We start from the raw sequence: 20,412 nt of genomic DNA, 5'->3' as shown, positions 1-20,412 counted from the left end.
ATTCTGTGACAGGGGTTTGGACTTAGTTGTTGTTTTCCGCTCGGATTTGCAGAGTTTTGGAAAAGAGAGGAGGTTAAAAACCGGTTAGGATTTCCTTCAGTTAACAAATGTTTGAGGGCCTGACGCTGCAGTTTCCCCGAAATCCACCACAATGCTTTTAGCGGACAAACTGTAGCTATCTGGCTGTCCAATAGATGCCTGTCTTTAGGCCTAGATTTTATGTTCATGCTACTCTTGTTTTTTTTTACAGTATCATTGATATGAGGACCTACTGGACACACCTTTTAGGATCCCCACTCATAGATTAGAATCAGAATACTTCTGTGGCCTCACTGTTGTGTGAGCCTCTTAACAACGGTGTCTGACATCACTATAGGAGAATCTAGAAGCTTGGCAAGTGAGGTTAATATTGTATGGAAGATAAAAAGAGCCCTTCCCCTTTTCCTCAAGGTGAGATCGACTGTACCTCTCAAATCACAGTGATATGGTGTTCCTTATCTCAGCCTTCCCACCATTTGCATGACATTAATTTCCTCCTGTTAAATCCATAGCTTAACTCTCCATCTGTAGCAGATCTCTTAGGTGATGATGTCACTCAGTGCTAATCACCTTCTCGGTTATTATCTCAACTAGCCCCGTGGCTGCTGTCACTCCCACAGCTGGCCTTAATCATTTAGTACAGAGCACTTTTGCCTAAAACAACTTTATGTGAAATGAATTATTGTACTACTGTCAACGGCAAAATGAGAAGGTCGTTAATGTGAAAAATCAGTCTTCTCCGTTTCAGAAGGAGCACAGAAAGTCATTCAGCACAGCTCTCATAGTCTCAACCTTTGCCTGTGTGTGAGTTTCAAACAGTCTGCAACTTCTGTGTGTGAGTTTCTTTCTCAAAATGAAGATGGTATAATTAAGCAACAAGGCCCGAGGAGGTGTGGTATATGGCCAATATACCACGGCTAAGGACTGTTCATAGGCGAGACACAACGCAGATGGCCTAGACACAGCCCTTAGCCATGGTATATTGGCAATATACCATAAAGCTTTATTGCTATTATAAACTGGTTTCCAACGAAATTAGAGCAGTAAAAATACATGTTTTATCATACCCGTGGTATACGGTCTCATATAGCACAGCTGTCAGCCAATCAGCATTCAGGGCTCAAACCACCCAGTATATAATATATATTATTTGGCAATTTGACAGCTTGACACATCGCCTAGCCTCGCCACAGGGCAGACCTTGTTTTTTCTGTCCCTAATCAAAAATGGAAAATGTACGATGCAGCAGGCAGCAAGAGAAAGGCTTACTTTATGCCCCGTGCCAACTCAAACAATGGGCAGCGCCAGTGCAGACGGCAGCGCAGGGAGGTGCTCCTCTTGGGCTCAATAGCACCAGTGTCTCTGGCCGTGGGGCTCGGATGCCACAGAGATACAGCGGGTACTACCAGGCCAGGACATACGAGGGCAAGGGAGCACACAGTAGGTAAGTAGATCTAGCAGGCCTCCAGCAGAACCCCAGGGCTGAGAGAGCAGACTATAGCGAGAGGGAGAACAGGACACGACACAGAGGGAACGTCTTGTCTGGAGAAGTGATTAGCTGGATGTGGTTGGGGAGGTGAGTGAGTGAGGGAGGGAGGGGGGAATGTGAGGGGGTTAGGCGGATGACAGAGAGTGGGGAGGAGGGATGAAGAGGATTTGTTGTTGAGGTGTTGTTTTGACCCTTTCACCCCACTGCCCCCCCTTAGTTCTTTCTCTGCTTCTCGTTCTCCCTCTTTCTCGCTTACTCTAATCAACCTCCTTGTCGTACGTACATCCTTACAAAAATAATTGTGTATTTTTCACAGAAAGTTTGTCTGATCTCTGATACGACTGACCAATAATGCAAACTAATTCAACTGGCAACAGATGCTATTGTGAGCCGTACAGTCAATTTGTTAAATCAACACCATCATTAGATTTCACTTTGCTCTTGTGTGTCTGATTTGATTTAATAGACAGATGTACTTGTCAATCGCCCAAAACAAACAGGCCAGTTATTATATTAAGAGCATTTCACTCACACAGCTTACGTCTGGAATATAGATGATCAGGTTTCAAACTATTTTTGTAACCGTCAGAAGCACACAGTTTTTACCCACCAATGTATCAAAGCCATTGAAAATCAATTTTGGAGCCAGAGAAAGGAAGGGGAGGCGAGGGAGGCGTCTTTTACAACGTTTGGCCTCCGGTTTACAGACTGGAAGTCTGACTGATGATGGATTGGTCACCATGGTGTCGTTAGACCAGCAAGTAGATGTCAGCACAGAGCGGTTGTTTGGTTCAAAGGGCTCCACAGTGTTTGGCTGCGGAAGGGAAGTCGAGAAGTTCTGTTTTTTTCCTGTAGAAATGTGTTTGAAATGTTGGTTCCTTTTGATGCTGTTTTTTTTACATCACCTTTTGTTGTTGTGAGATGCAGTAATGCAAATGACTACTTGTCACACCCTGACCTTAGAGAGCCTGTTTATTTCTCTATTTGGTTAGGTCAGGGTGTGATTTGGGTGGGCATTCTAGTTTTCTATTTCTTTGTTGGCCGGGTATGGTTCCCAATCAGGGGGATCTGTCTATCGTTGTCTCTGATTGGGAATCATACTTTTCCACCTGAGTTTGTGGGATGTTGTTTTTGCACAGTAGCTGTATAGCCCTGCAGAACTTTACGTTCCTTTATGTTTTGTCGGTGTTTCAGTATTAAATATCATGAACACTTTCCCATGCTGCGCTTTGGTTTCATTCATTCATTCAACGACAGACGTAACAGAACTTCTATTTTCCAGTCCCAGAAAATATGATGAGACTTGTTTGGCCTGCATGTTTGGTATTTTATGTTTTGATTAAATTCAACATAAATAAACATCATGCATTCTGTGAATCATAAGCGGTCATATCAATTGACCACCTCAACATGACATGGACAAATATGCCCTGTAAAAGCAGGTCAGTCTCTTTTTCCATCCCTTGAATCGTTCAATAACTGTCTCACCTCTTGACCCCATTTTCCCTCCTACTCACTCCATGGTCACTGAGATGGCTGACCTCATTGTCTTATGACATCATGGTCATAGCTCAGCTCTCCCTCAGGGTTGCTATGTGTGACTGGAGTCATCTCTGTTATCTCTATAAACAATGTCAGTTCTGGCCAGCAGATGGCCCTATCAATCTGGAGGGTAGAGGCACACTGCAGGACCTGTGTGTCTATCTATGGGACAGCTGTGTCATGCACTCTGTGTCACTAGCCCTTAACCACAGATCTGAGATCAGATTACTACACCCCAATCCTTATTTAGCCTGTTTCAGTGGTCGGAGGCAAAGCCATGACATGCACTCCAGCTGCCATCTTGTGTATTTATATTCTCAGTGGTCACTCAGTTGGTAATCTGAGCACAGTGCTGTATGTCATGGCCGATCATGAGGGATACTCTAACTGGAAAGGAAAGGTAATACTAGTATTGTGTCATATCCTTGTTTTGCCCTCCAAGTAGGCCCATTGCAGTGTAATATCATCACTGAGCATTAGAGAAAGCCAATATTCTACTAGTCATTTTGTTGCAAAATGTGGCATTACCAGAGGATTGTAATCTGTCATTGTAATGTACAGAACAACAGCACCACAGTCTACAGTGGGAGGTATTGTACCACAGTACCAGTTCTCTGTGGGTAGAGGCAGTGGTGTGTTGTTCATTTCTCTGACAGTGTGTTTACCATAGTGTAGTGTGTCACCTCTGATCTCACATGGCTCTGTTTTTAGCATGGCAGCACTGTGTTGTAGTGTGGTTTTGTTCAGGGGTGGGGCTTAGAGAGAACACAGAGAAATATGGTAAAGAGGACTGGAGGGTAAACATTTATGCACGGACAAACAAAGCTCCACTTCACACGGCTGCATTTTTTCGCAATAACACAGGAAAAATAGGGTCTCTTTTTTCTCTCTTTATGTTACTAACAAAATGGTTGCAGTAAAAATAGAACTCATGTACAAACGCACAGGCCTAGGATTGCATGGTAGACTTGACTTATTTTGAATTGTGTCGCCTTTCCATTCTTGTCCATTTAACTCTACTATCTTCTGCCACAGTGAATGTGGTGAGCAGCACAGTAGAGGTTGGGAGATCATCAATAGAGAGAGCTCGGCGTAGCAGCCCTCTCTGCATAATTGGTTGTATGCTAAATAAGAATAACCTTAGTGCTGTTGGCGGCCAATTAAACAAATGATTTGCCTTCTTAATTGATGCAATCAAACTGCTATTTTGCTGCAGCGAGAAACAGGAGGAGGAGAAGCAGCCCATCTATTTTGCTTACTGTCACATACAATATATTGTCCCTATTCTTTGGTACCGTACAACATGACTGCTACGCTTCCCTATTCTAAATGTAGAGTTCAGGCATTACTAATGGATGTAGAGACACGTTTTTAAGACAGGCCCTTCAGACATCACTAGCTGGTGTCTGATGATCTTTGATGGTTCCCTGAAGATCCAGAGGTAACACATCTGTTCTGGCATTGCTGCCAGCCAGGATGGGATTTGATGAGAAACGCTGCATATCCTTTCATTACTGTCAGTCCAACCTATTTATACATCTGCTTCCAGCTCCCGATTAGACACAGGAATCCTTTATTCCCCAGAAAAATGTGTTTGTTTCTTACTTTGAACGAGTTCCTAACAATTCACTCCAAATATCCCGGGCCCCTACTTCTGTTAAAACGCTGCCGTATCAAACAATGACATCACCAAGCTAATTGCTTCCAGACCGAGCAGATAGTCTGATTTTTATACGTTTTTCTGGTGCAGTGCTCACTGGCTTTGGCTTGGCCTCCCAAGAACGCAGATATGAGAAATGGTGCAAGACATAATGTAGACAGAGTAGTGCAGCACAACTCTTTTGTATACAATACAATCTCTGTGAGTGGGTCTCCATGAAACTAGCTATCGCTTCAATGGAAAAACACTGGAGGTCTCAGGAATCTGCAGTACTGTAGCTAGGTGCCGTTTCCCATTTTCATTTTCTAAAATGTTCTGAATGTAAGGCATTCGTGCTAGACTAAAATATGGAAATGGTCTGTGAAGCTACTAACCTTTCAGACAAAATAAGCCATAAAGTGGTGATGTCCCAGACCCGCTATTCTTGCCAAGGCCAGGAGAGGGTGATGGACTGGGAGCTGTAATTCAGTCAGGCCATGTGCAGTGAGCTGGGGAGACAGGGTTTTTTATGAGCACAGACAGGGCCCCCTGTTGGAATTCCCAACCATGACATCATTCCCATGGAGAGAGCTGTGCAGACGCTTGGAGAGGGGCAGAGGGGATATAGAAGGTTTTCCGACATATACACAGAGCAAGAGAGAGATGGAGCAGGAGGTAGACAGAGGGTTTGTTCAGTGTTTAAAGTCAATACATATTTGTTCACTTTCCTTGTACTCAGTTTTAACAGTGCTTTGATGTGTTCAGCAGTTTATTCAGTGAGATAGTTGACATTGCTGTGGGGAAGAACACACTTGTATCATCAGCAAGAAATATTTGAAAATGTAGTTTTGATGCAGATCATTAATATAAACTAGAAATAGAGGTTATAGGTATCAATCCTTGTCAAACACCATGATCTCGATAGTGCTGTCATTCTTTGAACTGTGTGACGTAGAAGTCTGTCACTAGCCGCGGGCAGCATTTGGTTCTTTAACGCACGCACACATTCATCACTCCTCCCTGCGCCGTTATAAGTTAACAATGTGGGTCGACACACAAATTAAATTCTGTCTTAGTACATACATTTCACACTTGTCAGTGTTCATTTGTAATATAAGTAATATGCATTATACTTATCTATGTTGTGGATGAGCGCTTTGTTTGTTTGTTCTGTTCGTCTCTATCTCTGTAGCTTCCGGGTATGCTGGATAAGGACCTGAGCAAAGGGAATCGGGCTGACTTTGTAGTGCCTGTCCCAAATGGCTCATTAATGTAAATGGGCATATTAAAAGACACCGTCAGTAGTGATGTCATTTTGTAAATGTTATGTGGTGATATTGTTTAAAAAACATGTTGAAATGTATATACTTTAGTATGTTTAGTTAAATGGAAAATGTAGGTTTGACTAGGTAATTGCTTAATTAATTAGTGTTAATTGTTCTGAGGGGAGGGGCTAGCCCTACAGTTCATGGAGAGGCATTTTGGATTGAGCTGTGGATGGGGTAGCATTGTTTTTTTAGTTGTTGTTTTTTAAAGCTGGCTCACAAGGTATATGTTTGATGGCAGTACTGTTGTTTTTGTTCCGGAATCACTATGTAAATAAACACCCTGAAGCACAGAAGAACTTTTGCGGCTCCGCCATCTTTTTATTTTGATAGAGGTCAGGTTCTCCAGTATAGCCTTCTGGCCTGCTCTACGTGATAGAGGTCAGGTTCTCCAGTATAGCCTTCTGGCCTGCTCTACGTGATAGAGGTCAGGTTCTCCAGTATAGCCTTCTGGCCTGCTCTACGTGATAGAGGTCAGGTTCTCCAGTATAGCCTTCTGGCCTGCTCTACGTGATAGAGGTCAGGTTCTCCAGTATAGCCTTCTGGCCTGCTCTACGTGATAGAGGTCAGGTTCTCCAGTATAGCCTTCTGGCCTGCTCTACGTGATAGAGGTCAGGTTCTCCAGTATAGCCTTCTGGCCTGCTCTACGTGATAGAGGTCAGGTTCTCCAGTATAGCCTTCTGGCCTACTCTACGTGATAGAGGTCAGGTTCTCCAGTATAGCCTTCTGGCCTACTCTACGTGACAAACTGCTTATCAATGTTTTCAATTGAGGTCCTACATAAATGGTTCCAATAATGTTGAACTTGAGCCACACTGAGCCAGTCCTGATCTTATACAGATATTACCAAAAGTTCCGCTTGCTTGAGGCCGTATGCTTGTCCTTGCATATTAAACTCACTCCCCAAAAGTGTTAATCGACCATATGAAATCAAGTGATATTCTCCAGACCCGTAATCATTCCTAACAAATCTAAGTGGCTCTGATAATGTAGCTGTCCATCTCACCACTGGATCACCAGACCGTAATGAAATCCTCCCCTCATATCAATTCAAATCTCCCTTCCAAACGAATGTCAGCATGGATTGTGTTTATTTATTTAGTATCTCTTGTGATGAAAGTATTGACTGCCGCTGCAGCCCGAGGGGCTTTGATAATATTCTGGACTCATTTCAAAATACCGGCGAACGCTTATTTGCTCTCGCCTTGGGTTTACTAACACGTCTGAATTACAACGTAATGAGCCTGTAAAATAGATTGAAAGCCGTTTAAGAAGTTGTGGGTTTTTGATAGCGTTTTTCTTCTTGGTGTGGGCGTTTTGTTTACTGTCGGTCGTAACTAAACATGGCTTCTAAACAATGGAAAGACTGCGTGACAGGTCATTACTGTCAATCGAGTTGGGTGTCTGCTGCTGTACAATGTGTTGTCAGCTGTGGGGCTACAGCAGCACTACGGGTCTGGGTCTCTGCTCCGTCTGAAATTGCTCCTTAGTCAGTCTGCCCTCCTCCTCCTGCAGCAGCACAGCCATCTGCTGTCTCTATAACCATTATGTTCCCCACCCGCCACTCAGCTAGGCTCACAGACACACATGGTAAAAAAATGCACATTTTTTCCTTGTGAGCTTCCTTCTATTTCTCTTTCTCTGTGTCTCTCTGACTCCCTCCCTCTTTCTGTTTCTCTCTCAATCTTCCGTTTGAAGTCCCAGATGAAAAGGGGCCAAAGGAAGCAATAATTCTCTCCCCGGGGAAGCCCAGGGTCCAGGCTTGTAATTAGAGGAAATCGCCACCTTCCTCCTGAGACGAGCACATCAGTGATTGGTGTCCCCAGTAAACCCGACTCATCTGGGAACCATTTTCCCCATATTTCTGGTGCCTGTTGTCATTATCCCCCCAAAATACCCCTGACTGGGGGGCAGTTTGGCCTTGTTCCCCCCATACCCCAATCCCCTCTCTTACTGGGTTAATTGTTCTCGGGCCCTGTCCTGTCAACCTTAAGGAGCCTAGAGAGCACAGCACCATCGCAGGCAAGGGTATCTACTGGAGCTCATGCCTGACTGACACACTCAGTCCATTATGGTGCAATGGGAGACATTCTATGTGCTGCTTCATTATCTTCCATCCATGACAGAGCTTGAAAGAGCTGAATACAGACACTACAGAGAATGTGTATGAGGGACATCTTGAAATGGGAAAGTGAAAAGAATAGGTGATGAGAGAGGAATAGAGAAACTAAGAGGCTATACCGATACAGAAAGGCAGGGGGACTGTACAGTAGCTCTTATATCCTTTGGGATTGCATTAGAGATTCAGGGAGGGAGAGGAGGAGCCTCTAAATTCATACTAAGAAAGATCTTTCTCTCTTCCTATTTTTCCTCATTGTTTATATGCAAACATTCAGTGCTGGACCCTGAAAGACTATATTAATACAGGTGCTTCTACCTCTCTCTCTCATTCCCCCCCTCTTGCTCTCCTCTCTCGCCCCCCCCCCCCCCCCCCCTCTCTCTCTCTCTCTCCCCCCTCTCACTCTCTCTCTGTGTGCCCTTCGTGGCTCGCTTCCCTCTCCTTCCAACCCTTCCTCTCATGTTTTTTCCCCTCCCTCAGATAGCATGACTTTATTTTATCTTTGTTGGTCGGTCATTTGTATTCCCCCCTCAGCGTTCTACTAGAGGAATTCCATCCCCTTTCCTCTCCCTAGCTACAGAACACACACCCCCTTCCCTGCTCCCGCCTCCATCCATACTGCTAACAGTCCAGCGTCTCCACCCACCAGCCCCCACTTCCACCTCACACACACTCCTGCCAGCCTGAAGAGCTGAGGACAGAGAGAGAGAGGGGGGGGAAGGAAAGAGTGAGTGAAAGATTCCTCCATTCGTCTGTCAGTAGCCATACTGACTGCCTCTGCCACCTAGCAATCACTGCTAGCCCGCCCGCCTGCCATACATCCATAGGGAACTGCCTTGAGAAGGCAAAGCAATGGGAGTGTACTGTATGCTGCTAATGCAGTGCTATACCTAGAGGGCTAGGCGATGGCACTGTGTCCCATCTGAGAGGGATCCATAGGCAGTAACAGGGAGAGATGGCTGGTAATGCTTGGAGCACCTCGTCTTGTGACTGCTAGCTAGCATGTGGTGTTTGCACTGTAACTCAGAGAAGACCCAGTCCTTACTGGAGCTGGAGCTGGACAGCTGGTAAGGCAGGGTGGTATAGTGTGAGTGAGTGAGTGAGTGAGTGAGTGAGTGAGTGAGTGAGTGCATGCGTGCGCGAGTGCGTGCATGCGTGCGCGAGTGCGTGCGTGCATATATTTTCTCCTGATCTGTTTGTCATCGGGTAAGGTTAGACAAGGCTAGTATGACAAGTGATCAGGCACAATGTTTCTTAAACAGAAATGTGTTTTTGTGTGTGTCTGCGTGCTTTTGTTTGTGCAACACAATCTCTGTATGCATGCTTTGATATGTGTCTCACGTTCTTAACATAGTGCTTTTTTAGTGACGTGCATAGCATATCCACATTACATGAGCCAGGGTAGATGACAGTAGTTATCTTACAGTTGTGATATTAGGTTCACGATAATGAATTCTGTGCTCCAACTTAATAGAATTGCATAGGTGTGGGGTGTGCCATTTCGATATCACCTCTTCTTTTATCAAAATAGGCGATTTTCACTTGGCCTCTTTGCATAACTGAATAGATTGTTTGCAGCTTTACAGAATGTGATACATCAATACTGCTACAGTATAGTGTCAGTCTAACTGACATGTACAGGGCCTTCAGAAAGTATTCAAACAAATGTTATTACAGCCTGCATTTAAAATAGATTAAATGTATGTTTTTTTCTCACCCATCTACACACAATACCCCATAATGACAAAGTGAAAGCAAGTTTTTAGAAATGTTTGCAAATTTATTGAAATACAGAAATATCTAATTCAAGTATTCACACCCCTGAGTCAATACTTTGTAGAAGCACCTTTGGCAGCGATTACAGGCGTGATTCTTTCTGGGTAAGTCTCTAAGAGCTTTCCACACCTGGTTGTGCAACATTTGCCATTTTATTATTTTCAGAATTCTTCAAGCTCTGTCAAATTGGTTGTTGATCATTGCTAGACTATTTCCAGCTATTTCCAGGTCTTGACATAGATTTTCAAGTAGTTTCAAGTCAAATCTGTAACTAGTCCACTCAGGAACATTCACTGTCTTCTTGGTAAGCAACTTCAGTGTAGATTTGGCCTTGTGTTTTAGGTTATTGTCCTGCTGAAAGGTGAATTCATCTCCCAGTGTCTGGTGGGAAGTAGACTGAATCAGGTTTTCCTCTAGGATTTTGCCTGTGCTTAGCTTCATTCTGTTTTTTTTATCCTGAAAAATTCCCCAGTCCTAAACGATTACAAGCATACCCATAACCATTATGCATGAAAATATGGAGAGTGGTACTCAGTAATGTGTTTTATTGGATTTGCCCCAAACCTGTATTCAGGACCAAAAGTGAATTGCTTTGCCACTTTCTGCATTATTGCCTTTCTGCATTATTACTTTAGTGCCTTGTTGCATACAGGATACATATTTTGGAGTATTTTTATTCTTTACAGGCTTCCTTCTTTTCACTCTGTCAATTAGGTTAGTATTGTGGAGTAACTGCAATGTTGTTGATCCGTTTTCAATTTTCTCCTACCACAGCCATCTAACTGTTTTAAAGTCACCATTGGCCTCATGAAATTCCTGAGCAGTTTCCTTCCTCTTCGGCAACTGAATTAGGAAGGACGCCTGTATCTTTGAAATGGCTGGGTGTATTGATACACCATCCAAAGTGTAATAATAACTTCACCATGCTCAAAGGGATATTCGTCTACAAATAGGTGACCTTCTTTGAGAGGCATTGGAAAACCTCCCTGGTCTTTGTGGTTGAATCTGTGTTTGAAATTCACTGCTCGACTGAGTGACCTTACAGATAATTGTATGTGTGGGGTACAGAAGTGAGGTATTCATTCAAAAATCATGTAAAACACAATTATTGCACACAGAGTGAGTCCATGCAACTTATTAAGCACATTTTTTCTCCTGAACTTAAGGCTTGCCATAAAGGGGTTGAATAGTTATTGACTCGAGACATTTCCTCTTTTCCTTTTAATTAATTAGTAAAAATGTCATAAACATATATGCACTTTGACGTTATAGGGTATTGTGTGTAGGCCAGTGGCAAAACATCTCCATTTAATCAATTTTAAATTCAGGCTGTAACACAATGTATGTGTGCTGTATTTCTGCCCATTGTCATGAGTTGAAGGGCATTCCTGTGGAGTCACTGGCTGTGACTGACTGATGGGGCTGTTCTCTTATGGCTGGATCGTCAAGGGCAGGTGTGGAGTGTGGTGCGGCGGCTAATTGAATTATTAATTACTGAGAGAATGACTGTCTGGTTGTTAGCATCGCTAGACACATGACAACTGGCAGGCTCAGGCTCAGACAGCAGGCGTCCAGCACCAGGTCTGACTGGGCCTGTACGTTGGTGGGGTGAGGACTGTACTGTAGCAGCCTATATTGGGAGTGCTTTGTGGATGACGGCCATATTGAGTGAGTGGTCTGTTGATGATGCACCACCACCAAGCCATCTCTTTCAAAAGAGACCGTTCTTTACTGCATCCGTCCTGTGCTCATGAATACCTTTGAGGCTCTTAGTTTAATACAGAATTTATATTTTTTGAATAATACAATTTAAGTCAAATAAAAAATCATCCCCTATAAGAGTTTTTAATCAGTAAATCAATCATGATGCGGAATGACTCATTAACTTACAATGAGAAGTAAAGCATAGATAAGGAAAATAAGGAATCGAGGCAGTCAGACAGTGAGTCACGTGGGCCAGGCTTGCTATATAAAGCAGGCAGACAGGCATTGAGGCATTCAGTTACTGTTCGATTGAACTTTAGAATGAGTGAAACAAGTGACCTAAGCGACTTTGAGCGAGGTATGATCGTCGGTGCCAGGCGCGCTGGATCCAGTGTCTCAGAAACGGGCGACCTCCTGGGCTTTTCACGCACGACGGTGTCGAGGGTTCACTGATAATGGTGCGACAAATAGAAAACCAGTCAGCGGCAGTCCTGTGGGAGAAAACAGCTTGTTGATGAGAGGTCGAAGGAGAATGGTGCAAGCTAACAGGCGGGCCACAAACAGGTAAATAACTGGTGTGCAGAATGGCATCTTAGAACGTATAATTCGTTGGTTCTTGTCACGGATGCGCTATTGCAGCAGATGACAACACTGGGTTCCACTCCTATCAGCTATATACATGAAGAAGCAGCTCCAGTGGGCACGCGATCACCAACCCTGGACAATGGAGGAGTGGAAAAACATTGCCTGGTTCAACGAATCCCGGTTCCTGTTGTGTTATGTTAATGGCAGAGTTAGGATTTGGCGTAAGCGGCATGAGTCCATGGCCCCATCCTGCATGGTGTCAACGGTACAGACTGCTGGCGGTGGTGTACAACTGCGTGATTCAACAGAATTGTGGTGTGTATCAATGGTGCTGCAGGCAGATGAGGAGAAGGTTTGCACCAGAGACTGCGTGGTCACTGGAATTAAGGAAAAAAGCTCACCCGACACCATTCAGTTGAATCAATGAACCTAGAGCTGTGGCATTAGAGGCCATAACCCCCACCCGTCACCCTAACCCTCACACCACAAACAGTGTGCCCTCTCCAGTAGAGTAGACCACCAGCACATGTTCTCCAAACACAACAAAAACAGATGTTTTCTCTCTCCACTGCCAGCCAGTGACTCATAAATACAAAAGCAAACACTGGTCCTGGGACTGGTGTTCTGTCTAGACAGTCATTCCTCATTCATTAGACGGTGTGCCAACGCTCCTGCTAGCTCGGCCACTGAAACTAAAGTAGGAGACAGTTAAAATTAAGAAGTCAGAATTACAGTAGTAAAAATCACGAATATGATGAGGCCGATGTCAACTACATAACGTCTACTGGAAACTCTCCTAACGATCCCGTCAGTTAACTTGGCCGGCTCAGCTAGCCAGTTTCCAGCTGTACTACACTGTAAATTCCAATCTGCTTCTGTATACTAGCTCTCATTATTGAACCTGAAAGGAGAAATGTATCTCAATTAGGCTTGTGTTATCTTTCAATGATTTTTGTAATCTATCACAAGACATCTAATGGCCCTTTTGGGTACTTTAGGTGATCACAGGTGTCTAATTATTTCCTACCCTCTGTGTGGCCTTATCACATGTAAAATATATGGAATTGTGAAATGTATTTCTGTCTGTAATAAAGCCCTTTTGTGGGGAAAAACTCATTCTGATTGGCTGGGCCTGGGCCTGACTGCCAAGTGGGTTGGCCTATACCCTCCCATCTCTGCAGCCCTGCCCAGTCATGTGAAATCTATAGATTAGGGCCTAAGGAATATATTTCAATTGACTGATTTCCTTTTATGAACTGTAACTCAGTAAAATCTTTGAAATTGTTGCATGTTGCATTTATATTTTTGTTCAGTGTATATATATGAATACATTTTTTAAAGTTCAAGTATAAATTACCGAAGTTACGATAGATTGACATAGATTTTCTGGAAATTACCAAAATGACTGAAGATTCCGGTAGCTTTGGTAAACTACCAGTACATTTGTGACCCTAGTTTATAGCCATGTTTCTGTGTGGTCTGTTGAGCTTTGACCTCCGAAACGTTTTTACACATCTGCGTCTTTGTGGACCACAGTTTGTGTTTGTATTTATGAGCTCTCTGCGTCACTGGCTGGCAGTGGAGAGAGAAAACATCTGTTTTTGTTGTGTTTGGAGAACATGTGCTGGTGGTCTACTCTACTGGAGAGGGGACACTGTTTGTGGTGTGAGGGTTAGGGTGACGGGTGGGGGTTATGGGCTCTAATGCCACAGCATGACTTATGGTGTCTGGTGAGCTTTTTTCCTTAATTCCAGTGAAGTACAAAAGGCTAAACGAGGAAAGGAAGGACATTCTGTCATACACCAAGCTCAACATAGTCTTGACAAAGATGAGCAAAAAATACTATAAAATAAATAAAACCAATACTGAGCTATATTGTTTAAAACAAATGGAATTATATTATTTTATGATAATACAATTGCACAGAGAAAGACATTTTATTTACAAAGTAATTAAAGTGAATCTCAAGATAATGTTCAAAATTCTTGCCCCCCCTGTTTTGGATACTCCAGCACCCTCCCGTTGCGAGGGTAACAACACTGAACCTTTTGTCTAAAATGTTTTATGAGATTGGAGAACACATTAGGAGGATCTTAGACCATTCCTCCATACAGAATCTTTCCAGATCTGCTCTTATGATCTGCCCTCCTCAATTCAACCCACAGGTTTTCAATGCGGTTACATTTTCAGAGAGAGAGATTTTGTGGTCAATGAACAATTTCTTTGTGGATTTTGATTAGTGCTTGGGGTTATTGTCGTGCTGGAAGATCTACTTGTGGCCTAGTGACAGCCTCGTGGCAGAGGCAAACAGGTTTTTGGCTAAAATGTCCTGGTACTTGGCAAAGTTCACGATGTCGTTGACATGGGCCCCAGGACCAGTGAAAGAAAAATAGCCCCATAACATCAAAGATCTACTACCATATTTTACCGTACTGTAGGTATGAGGTACTTTTCTGAATATGCTTCTGTTTTTCAATGCCAAACCCACCACTGATGTGCGTGGCAAAATAGCATTATTTTCATGTCATTTGAACACATTGGATTTGAGTCTGGATTTGACTCCCTCCCCAACCCTTCAGAATGCATACGCATTCGGACACAATCGGATCGTCTGATTGGTACCAGAAACCGAGGGGTTGGGCCAGAGCCAGAGTACCTGTGGGGAAAGCGATGTTTTGAGAATTCGTCATTGGCTTTGATACTCTGATTAGTTAGAGATGATCCAATCGCTGTTGACTTTGTTTTGTACAACTCCCAAACATCACCACAAAGGACTTCAATGATGGACTTCAATGATGGCAGATTCAGACTGAAGTATGTAGTGATGATAGCGATCGATAGAGCAGTGGAAGAATTCAGTAGGTCGTCAGGAAACTGGAACTCCTTCAGCCTGCACGTCATTAGCAGTCCACTATTCCCAGAACCCCAGTGGATGTGACTCCTCTTTTCCGGGAAGGCGTGAATTTTGCTCCCTCTGGACTGTGTGATGGAATAGGCTGAGGCCTTTGCGTGTTTATCAGTATATGCAGAGAAAAAGGGAGGAAGGAGAGAGAGAGGGACAACCCACCGCTGGCTCCCCAGCTGAAAATCACTACCAGCTGAACTGACACCCTCCTCCAGTCCTTCCAGATCCAGACCAGGAGGAACGCTAGGGATCGTAGACCACCATTCCTGCTTTTAGTTTGCTAATATAATAAAAGACAAGTCAAACTTGATTTAAAGTCATGTGGAAAGCAATATGAATCTCTCATTTGGGAGATGTTTCTATATCACTTGATTAATTGCCTTTCCACTGGTTTAAGCTTTCTTTTATGGTGGTTTGTTAATCCCCATCTTATCTGACCACTGGTGAAAAAAGAACCCAACTGTCATACTTGAGTAAAAGTATAGATACCTTAATAGAACGTTAGTCAAGTAAAAGTGAAAGTCACCCAGTAAAAAGTCTAAAAGTCTTTGGTTCTAAATAGGTTTAAGAATCAAAAGTAAATGTAATTGCTCAAATATACTTTAGTATCAAAAGTAAAAGTATAAATCACTTCAAATTCCTTATATTAAGTAAAGCAGACAGCACCATTGAATTATATATTTTTTTTTTACAGATAACAAGGGGCACACTCCAACACTGACATAATTTACAAGTAATGCATTTGTGTTTAGTGAGTCCGCCAGATCAGAGGCAGTAGGGATGACCAGGGATGTTCTCTTGAAGTGAATGAATTGGACAATTTTCCTGTCCTGCTAAACATTCAACATGTAACGAATACTTTTCGGTGTCAGGAAAATGCATGGAGTAAAAAGTGCAGTATTTTCTTTAGGAATGTAGTGAAGTAAAAGTTGCCAAAAATATGATTTGTAAAGTACAAATACCCCAAAAAACGACTTAAGTAGTACTTATTTTTAGTAAAGTATTTTTACTAAAGTACGTCCACCACTGTATCGTGTTGGCTGATAAGGACACAGTGGATTTTTTGTCCTAACTCAAATAATCAAGTGTAGTCTGTAGATGTGTTGTTATTAAAACCTCTCTCCTGGAGTTACAGTTGAAGTCGGAAGTTTACATACATCTTAGCCAAATGTATTTAAACTCAGTTTTTCACAATTCCTGACATTTAATCCTAGTAGAAATTCCCTGTCTTAAGTCAGTTAAGATCACCACTTTATTTTAAGAATGTGAAATGTCAGAATAATAGTAGAGAGAGTGATTTATTTCAGCTTTTATTTATTTCATCCAATTCCCAGTGTGTCAGAAGTTTACATACACTCAATTAGTATGTGGTAGCATTGCCTTTAAATTCTTTAACTTGGGTCAAATGTTTCGGGTAGCCTTCCACAAGTTTCCCACAATAAGTTGGGTGAATTTTGGCCCATTCCTCCTGACAGAGCTGGTGTAGCTGAGTCAGGTTTGTAGGCCTCCTTGCTTCCACACACTTTTTCAGTTCTGCCCACAAATGTTCTATAGGATTGAGGTCAGGGCTTTGTGATGGGCACTCCAATACCTTGACTTTGTTGTCCTTAAGCCATTTTGCCACAACTTTGGAAGTATGCCTGGTGGTCATTGTCCATTTGGAAGACCCATTTGCGACCAAGCTTTACCTTCCTGACTGATATCTTGAGATGTTGCTTCAATATATCCACATAATTTTCCATCCTCCTGATGCCATCTATTTTGTGAAGTGCACCAGTCCCTCCTGTAGAAAAGCACCCCCACAACATGATGCTGCCACCCCCGTGCTTTACGGTTGGGATGGTGTTCTTCGGCTTGCAAGTCTCCCCCATTTTCCTCCAAACATAACAATGGTCATTATGGCCGAACAGTTCTATTTTTGTTTCATCAGACAAGAGGACATTTCTCCAAAAAGTACCATCTTTGTCCCCATGTACAGTTGCAAACCGTGGCTTATTCCTTGCTGAGCGGCCTTTCAGGTTATGTCGATATAGGACTCGTTTTACTGTGGACATAGATACTTTTGTACCTGTTTCCTCCAGCATCTTCATAAGGTCCTTTGCTGTTGTTCTGGGATTGATTTTCACTTTTTGCACCAAAGTATGTTTGTCACGCCCTGACCTTAGAGAGCCTTTTTAAGTCTCTATTTGGTTTGGTCAGGGTGTGATTTGGGTGTGCATTCTATGTGTTGTATTTCTTTGTGTTTGGCCGAGTGTGGTTCCCAATCAGAGGCACCTGTCTATCGTTGTCTCTGATTGGAAATTTTCCCCACCTATGTTGTGGGATCTTGTCGCTGTTGAGCCCTACAAGGCTGTTGGTTCTCTCTTTCTTGTTATCATTAAAGAATATGATTAACCTACCCCACGCTGCATCTTGGTCTAATTCCACCAATGACGACCGTTACAACGTTAATCTCTAGGAGACAGAACGTGCCTCCTTCCTGAGCGGTATGACGGCTGTGTGGTCCCATGGTGTTTATACTTCCATACTACAGTATATTGTTTGTACAGATGAACGTGGTACCTTCAGGCATTTGGAAATTGCTCTCAATGATGAACCAGACTTGTGGAGGTCTACAATTTTTTTTCTGCGGTCTTGGCTGATTTCTTTTGATTTTCCCATGATGTCAAGCAAAGAGGCACTGAGTTTTGAAGGTAGGCCTTGAAATACATCAGGTACAATACACAGGTACACCTCCAATTGATTCAAATGATGTCAATTAGCCTATCAGAAGCTTCTAAAGCCATGACATAATTTTCTGGAATTTTCCAAGCTGTTTAAAGCCAGTCAATTTAGTGCATGTCAACTTCTGACCCACTGGAATTGTGATACAGTGAATTATAAGTGAAATAATCTGTCTGTAAACATTTGTTGGAAAAATTACTTGTGTCATGCACAGTCCTAACCAAATTGCCAAAACTATAGTTTGTTAACAATACATTTGTGGAGTGGTTGAAAAACAAGTTTTAATGACTCCAACCTAAGTGTATGTTAACTTCTGACTTCAACTGTATGTCATGAGGCCCTGCTTTCCTTTCCTCCTCTCACCCTTCTTTTCAACCTGAAACATCTCCTTTCTAAAACACATCTTTTTCTTCGTTCTTTTTTTCTGTTCTCTTCCTCTCATCATGAATGACTGACCTGACAGGGGGGGACTGAGGGTGACCTTCAAGGAAAAGAACAGCAGGACGGCACGTTGAGTCTCTCTCTCTCTCTCTCTCTCCTTGCTCTTTCTCTCCTTACTTACACCATTTTGGTGGCTGAAGAGGGAGAATTAGAATCCGAGGGAGAGTGGGTGCTGTTGCGTGATGGATGGAGGTGGAGAATTAGAATCCGAGGGAGAGTGGGTGCTGTTGCGTGATGGAAGGAGGTGGAGAATTAGAATCCGAGGGAGATGGAAGGAGGTGGAGAATTTAGAATCCGAGGGAGATGGAAGGAGGTGGAGAATTTAGAATCCGAGGGAGATGGATGGAGGTGGAGAATTTAGAATCCGAGGGAGATGGATGGAGGTGGAGAATTTAGAATCCGAGGGAGATGGATGGAGGTGGAGAATTTAGAATCCGAGGGAGATGGATGGAGGTGGAGAATTTAGAATCCGAGGGAGATGGATGGAGGTGGAGAATTTAGAATCCGAGGGAGATGGATGGAGGTGGAGAATTTAGAATCCGAGGGAGATGGATGGAGGTGGAGAATTTAGAATCCGAGGGAGATGGATGGAGGTGGAGAATTTAGAATCCGAGGGAGATGGATGGAGGTGGAGAATTTAGAATCCGAGGGAGATGGATGGAGGTGGAGAATTTAGAATCCGAGGGAGATGGATGGAGGTGGAGAATTTAGAATCCGAGGGAGATGGATGGAGGTGGAGAATTAGAATCCGAGGGAGATGGATGGAGGTGGAGAATTAGAATCCGAGGGAGATGGATGGATGTGGAGAATTAGAATCCGAGGGAGAGTGGGTGCTGTTGCGTGATGGATGGAGGTGGAGAAGTGAGGATAAGACTGTATGAGAGACTTCAGTATTCCATGGAAAGGGCCAGCGCAGTAAAGGAGAGGGAATTATGCACTGTAAAGCAACCATATCCACTACTGTCATACAGTGAAGAACAACCCAGAAAACTCTTACAGTAGCTTAAGAACCAGATTCTAAATCTCTGTAGCAAAGCTTATTTCTGACAGGACCAGTCTTTGTGAGAAGCGCATGCGACAATAGACAGAAAGAGATTCACTGTAGCACCGAAGGTTCAGGGCTTCATGAAGCTATTTATTCAGTTCATCATAGTCTGTTATGCCAGAGAAACCACCAATTCCAATATTCCCCTGAAATGAAATTATGGACTATATCAAATACAATAAATCATTTGTATTGATGAAACCATGAAAATCGCAGGTCTGTCAAATTCATAGTAAAATAAAGGTATTGTTATAGCCGGTCTCTCTGGTAGTGCTGTGGCAGGATACTAGGTGCACCTGCCTCACACTTCGGGGGACAAATCCATCGTCACACAGTTTGCCATGACAGATGGTCGGGAACACTTGTCCCCACGGCGATTATGCAACAAGTGTGATTTCACTCTGTGTGTGTTGGTGCTGCATGCAGGAAATAGGCCTCTGTGTGTATCTTAACACTAGCTAGCTGTCTGCAGGTCCAGACTGTCTAGATACAGTACACTGTGTGTATATCTAATGCCCAGAGGGAGGCGGTTAGCGTTCGTTTACTGTCAAGGTAATGTGACCCTCGGTGTCTCAGCCCAACAGAACAGAGAGTTAGACTTAATGTTATCCACTTAACCTGTCACAGGGATCTACTCTGATATAGTCCCCTGTTGAAGAATTGGTGTGTAAGAAAGCTGTGGATGGTGTGTAACTACGATTTATGTCTTTAGAGGTTTGTCTTGCTATGAATAACAACAATGAGTTATTAGAACTACATTTGATTCAGTTCAACTCAATACATTCAGAACAACTTAATACATTCAGAACAACTTAATACATTCAGAACAACTCAATACATTCATATCAACTCAATACATTCAGATCAACTCAATACATTCAGATCAATTCAAGGTGTAGCCTCTTTATCCCCAAGGGCCAATTTTAGCTGGGCTTAAACACTTAGCAGTGCAGACACTAGTGGTCGACCAATTAATCGGAATGGCCGATTTCAAGTTTTGATAACAATCGGAAATCTGTATTTTTGGACGGCAACTTTTTAAATGTATTTTTTACACCTTTATTTAACTAGGCAAGTCA

At 43.1% G+C, this 20,412-nt stretch overlaps 1 protein-coding gene across 8 annotated transcripts in view; it reads left to right on the top strand.

Moving 5' to 3' along the window:
* LOC139368797 (IQ motif and SEC7 domain-containing protein 1-like) overlaps positions 1–20,412 on the top strand; it is a 242,159-nt gene that overhangs the window by 166,718 nt on the left and 55,029 nt on the right. The window contains exon 1 of one of the 8 annotated variants that reach the window (XR_011627016.1): positions 3,401–3,470. The exons of 6 other annotated variants lie outside the window; for them this stretch is intronic. Coding sequence is in view for 1 of the 2 variants with exons in the window: in XM_071108152.1 (XP_070964253.1) it covers positions 9,156–9,220 (65 nt within the window). In the remaining variant the exon portion in view is untranslated. Of the gene's footprint in view, positions 1–3,400; positions 3,471–8,901; positions 9,221–20,412 lie in introns of those variants that run through there. One more of the 8 variants, XM_071108152.1, reaches the window with a different exon arrangement.

This window comes from Oncorhynchus clarkii, chromosome 16, assembly GCF_045791955.1.
Source record: "Oncorhynchus clarkii lewisi isolate Uvic-CL-2024 chromosome 16, UVic_Ocla_1.0, whole genome shotgun sequence".
Lineage (NCBI taxonomy): Eukaryota > Metazoa > Chordata > Actinopteri > Salmoniformes > Salmonidae > Oncorhynchus > Oncorhynchus clarkii.
Note: the sequence above shows the minus strand (reverse complement) of the source record. Positions and strands in the feature narration are given on the sequence as shown.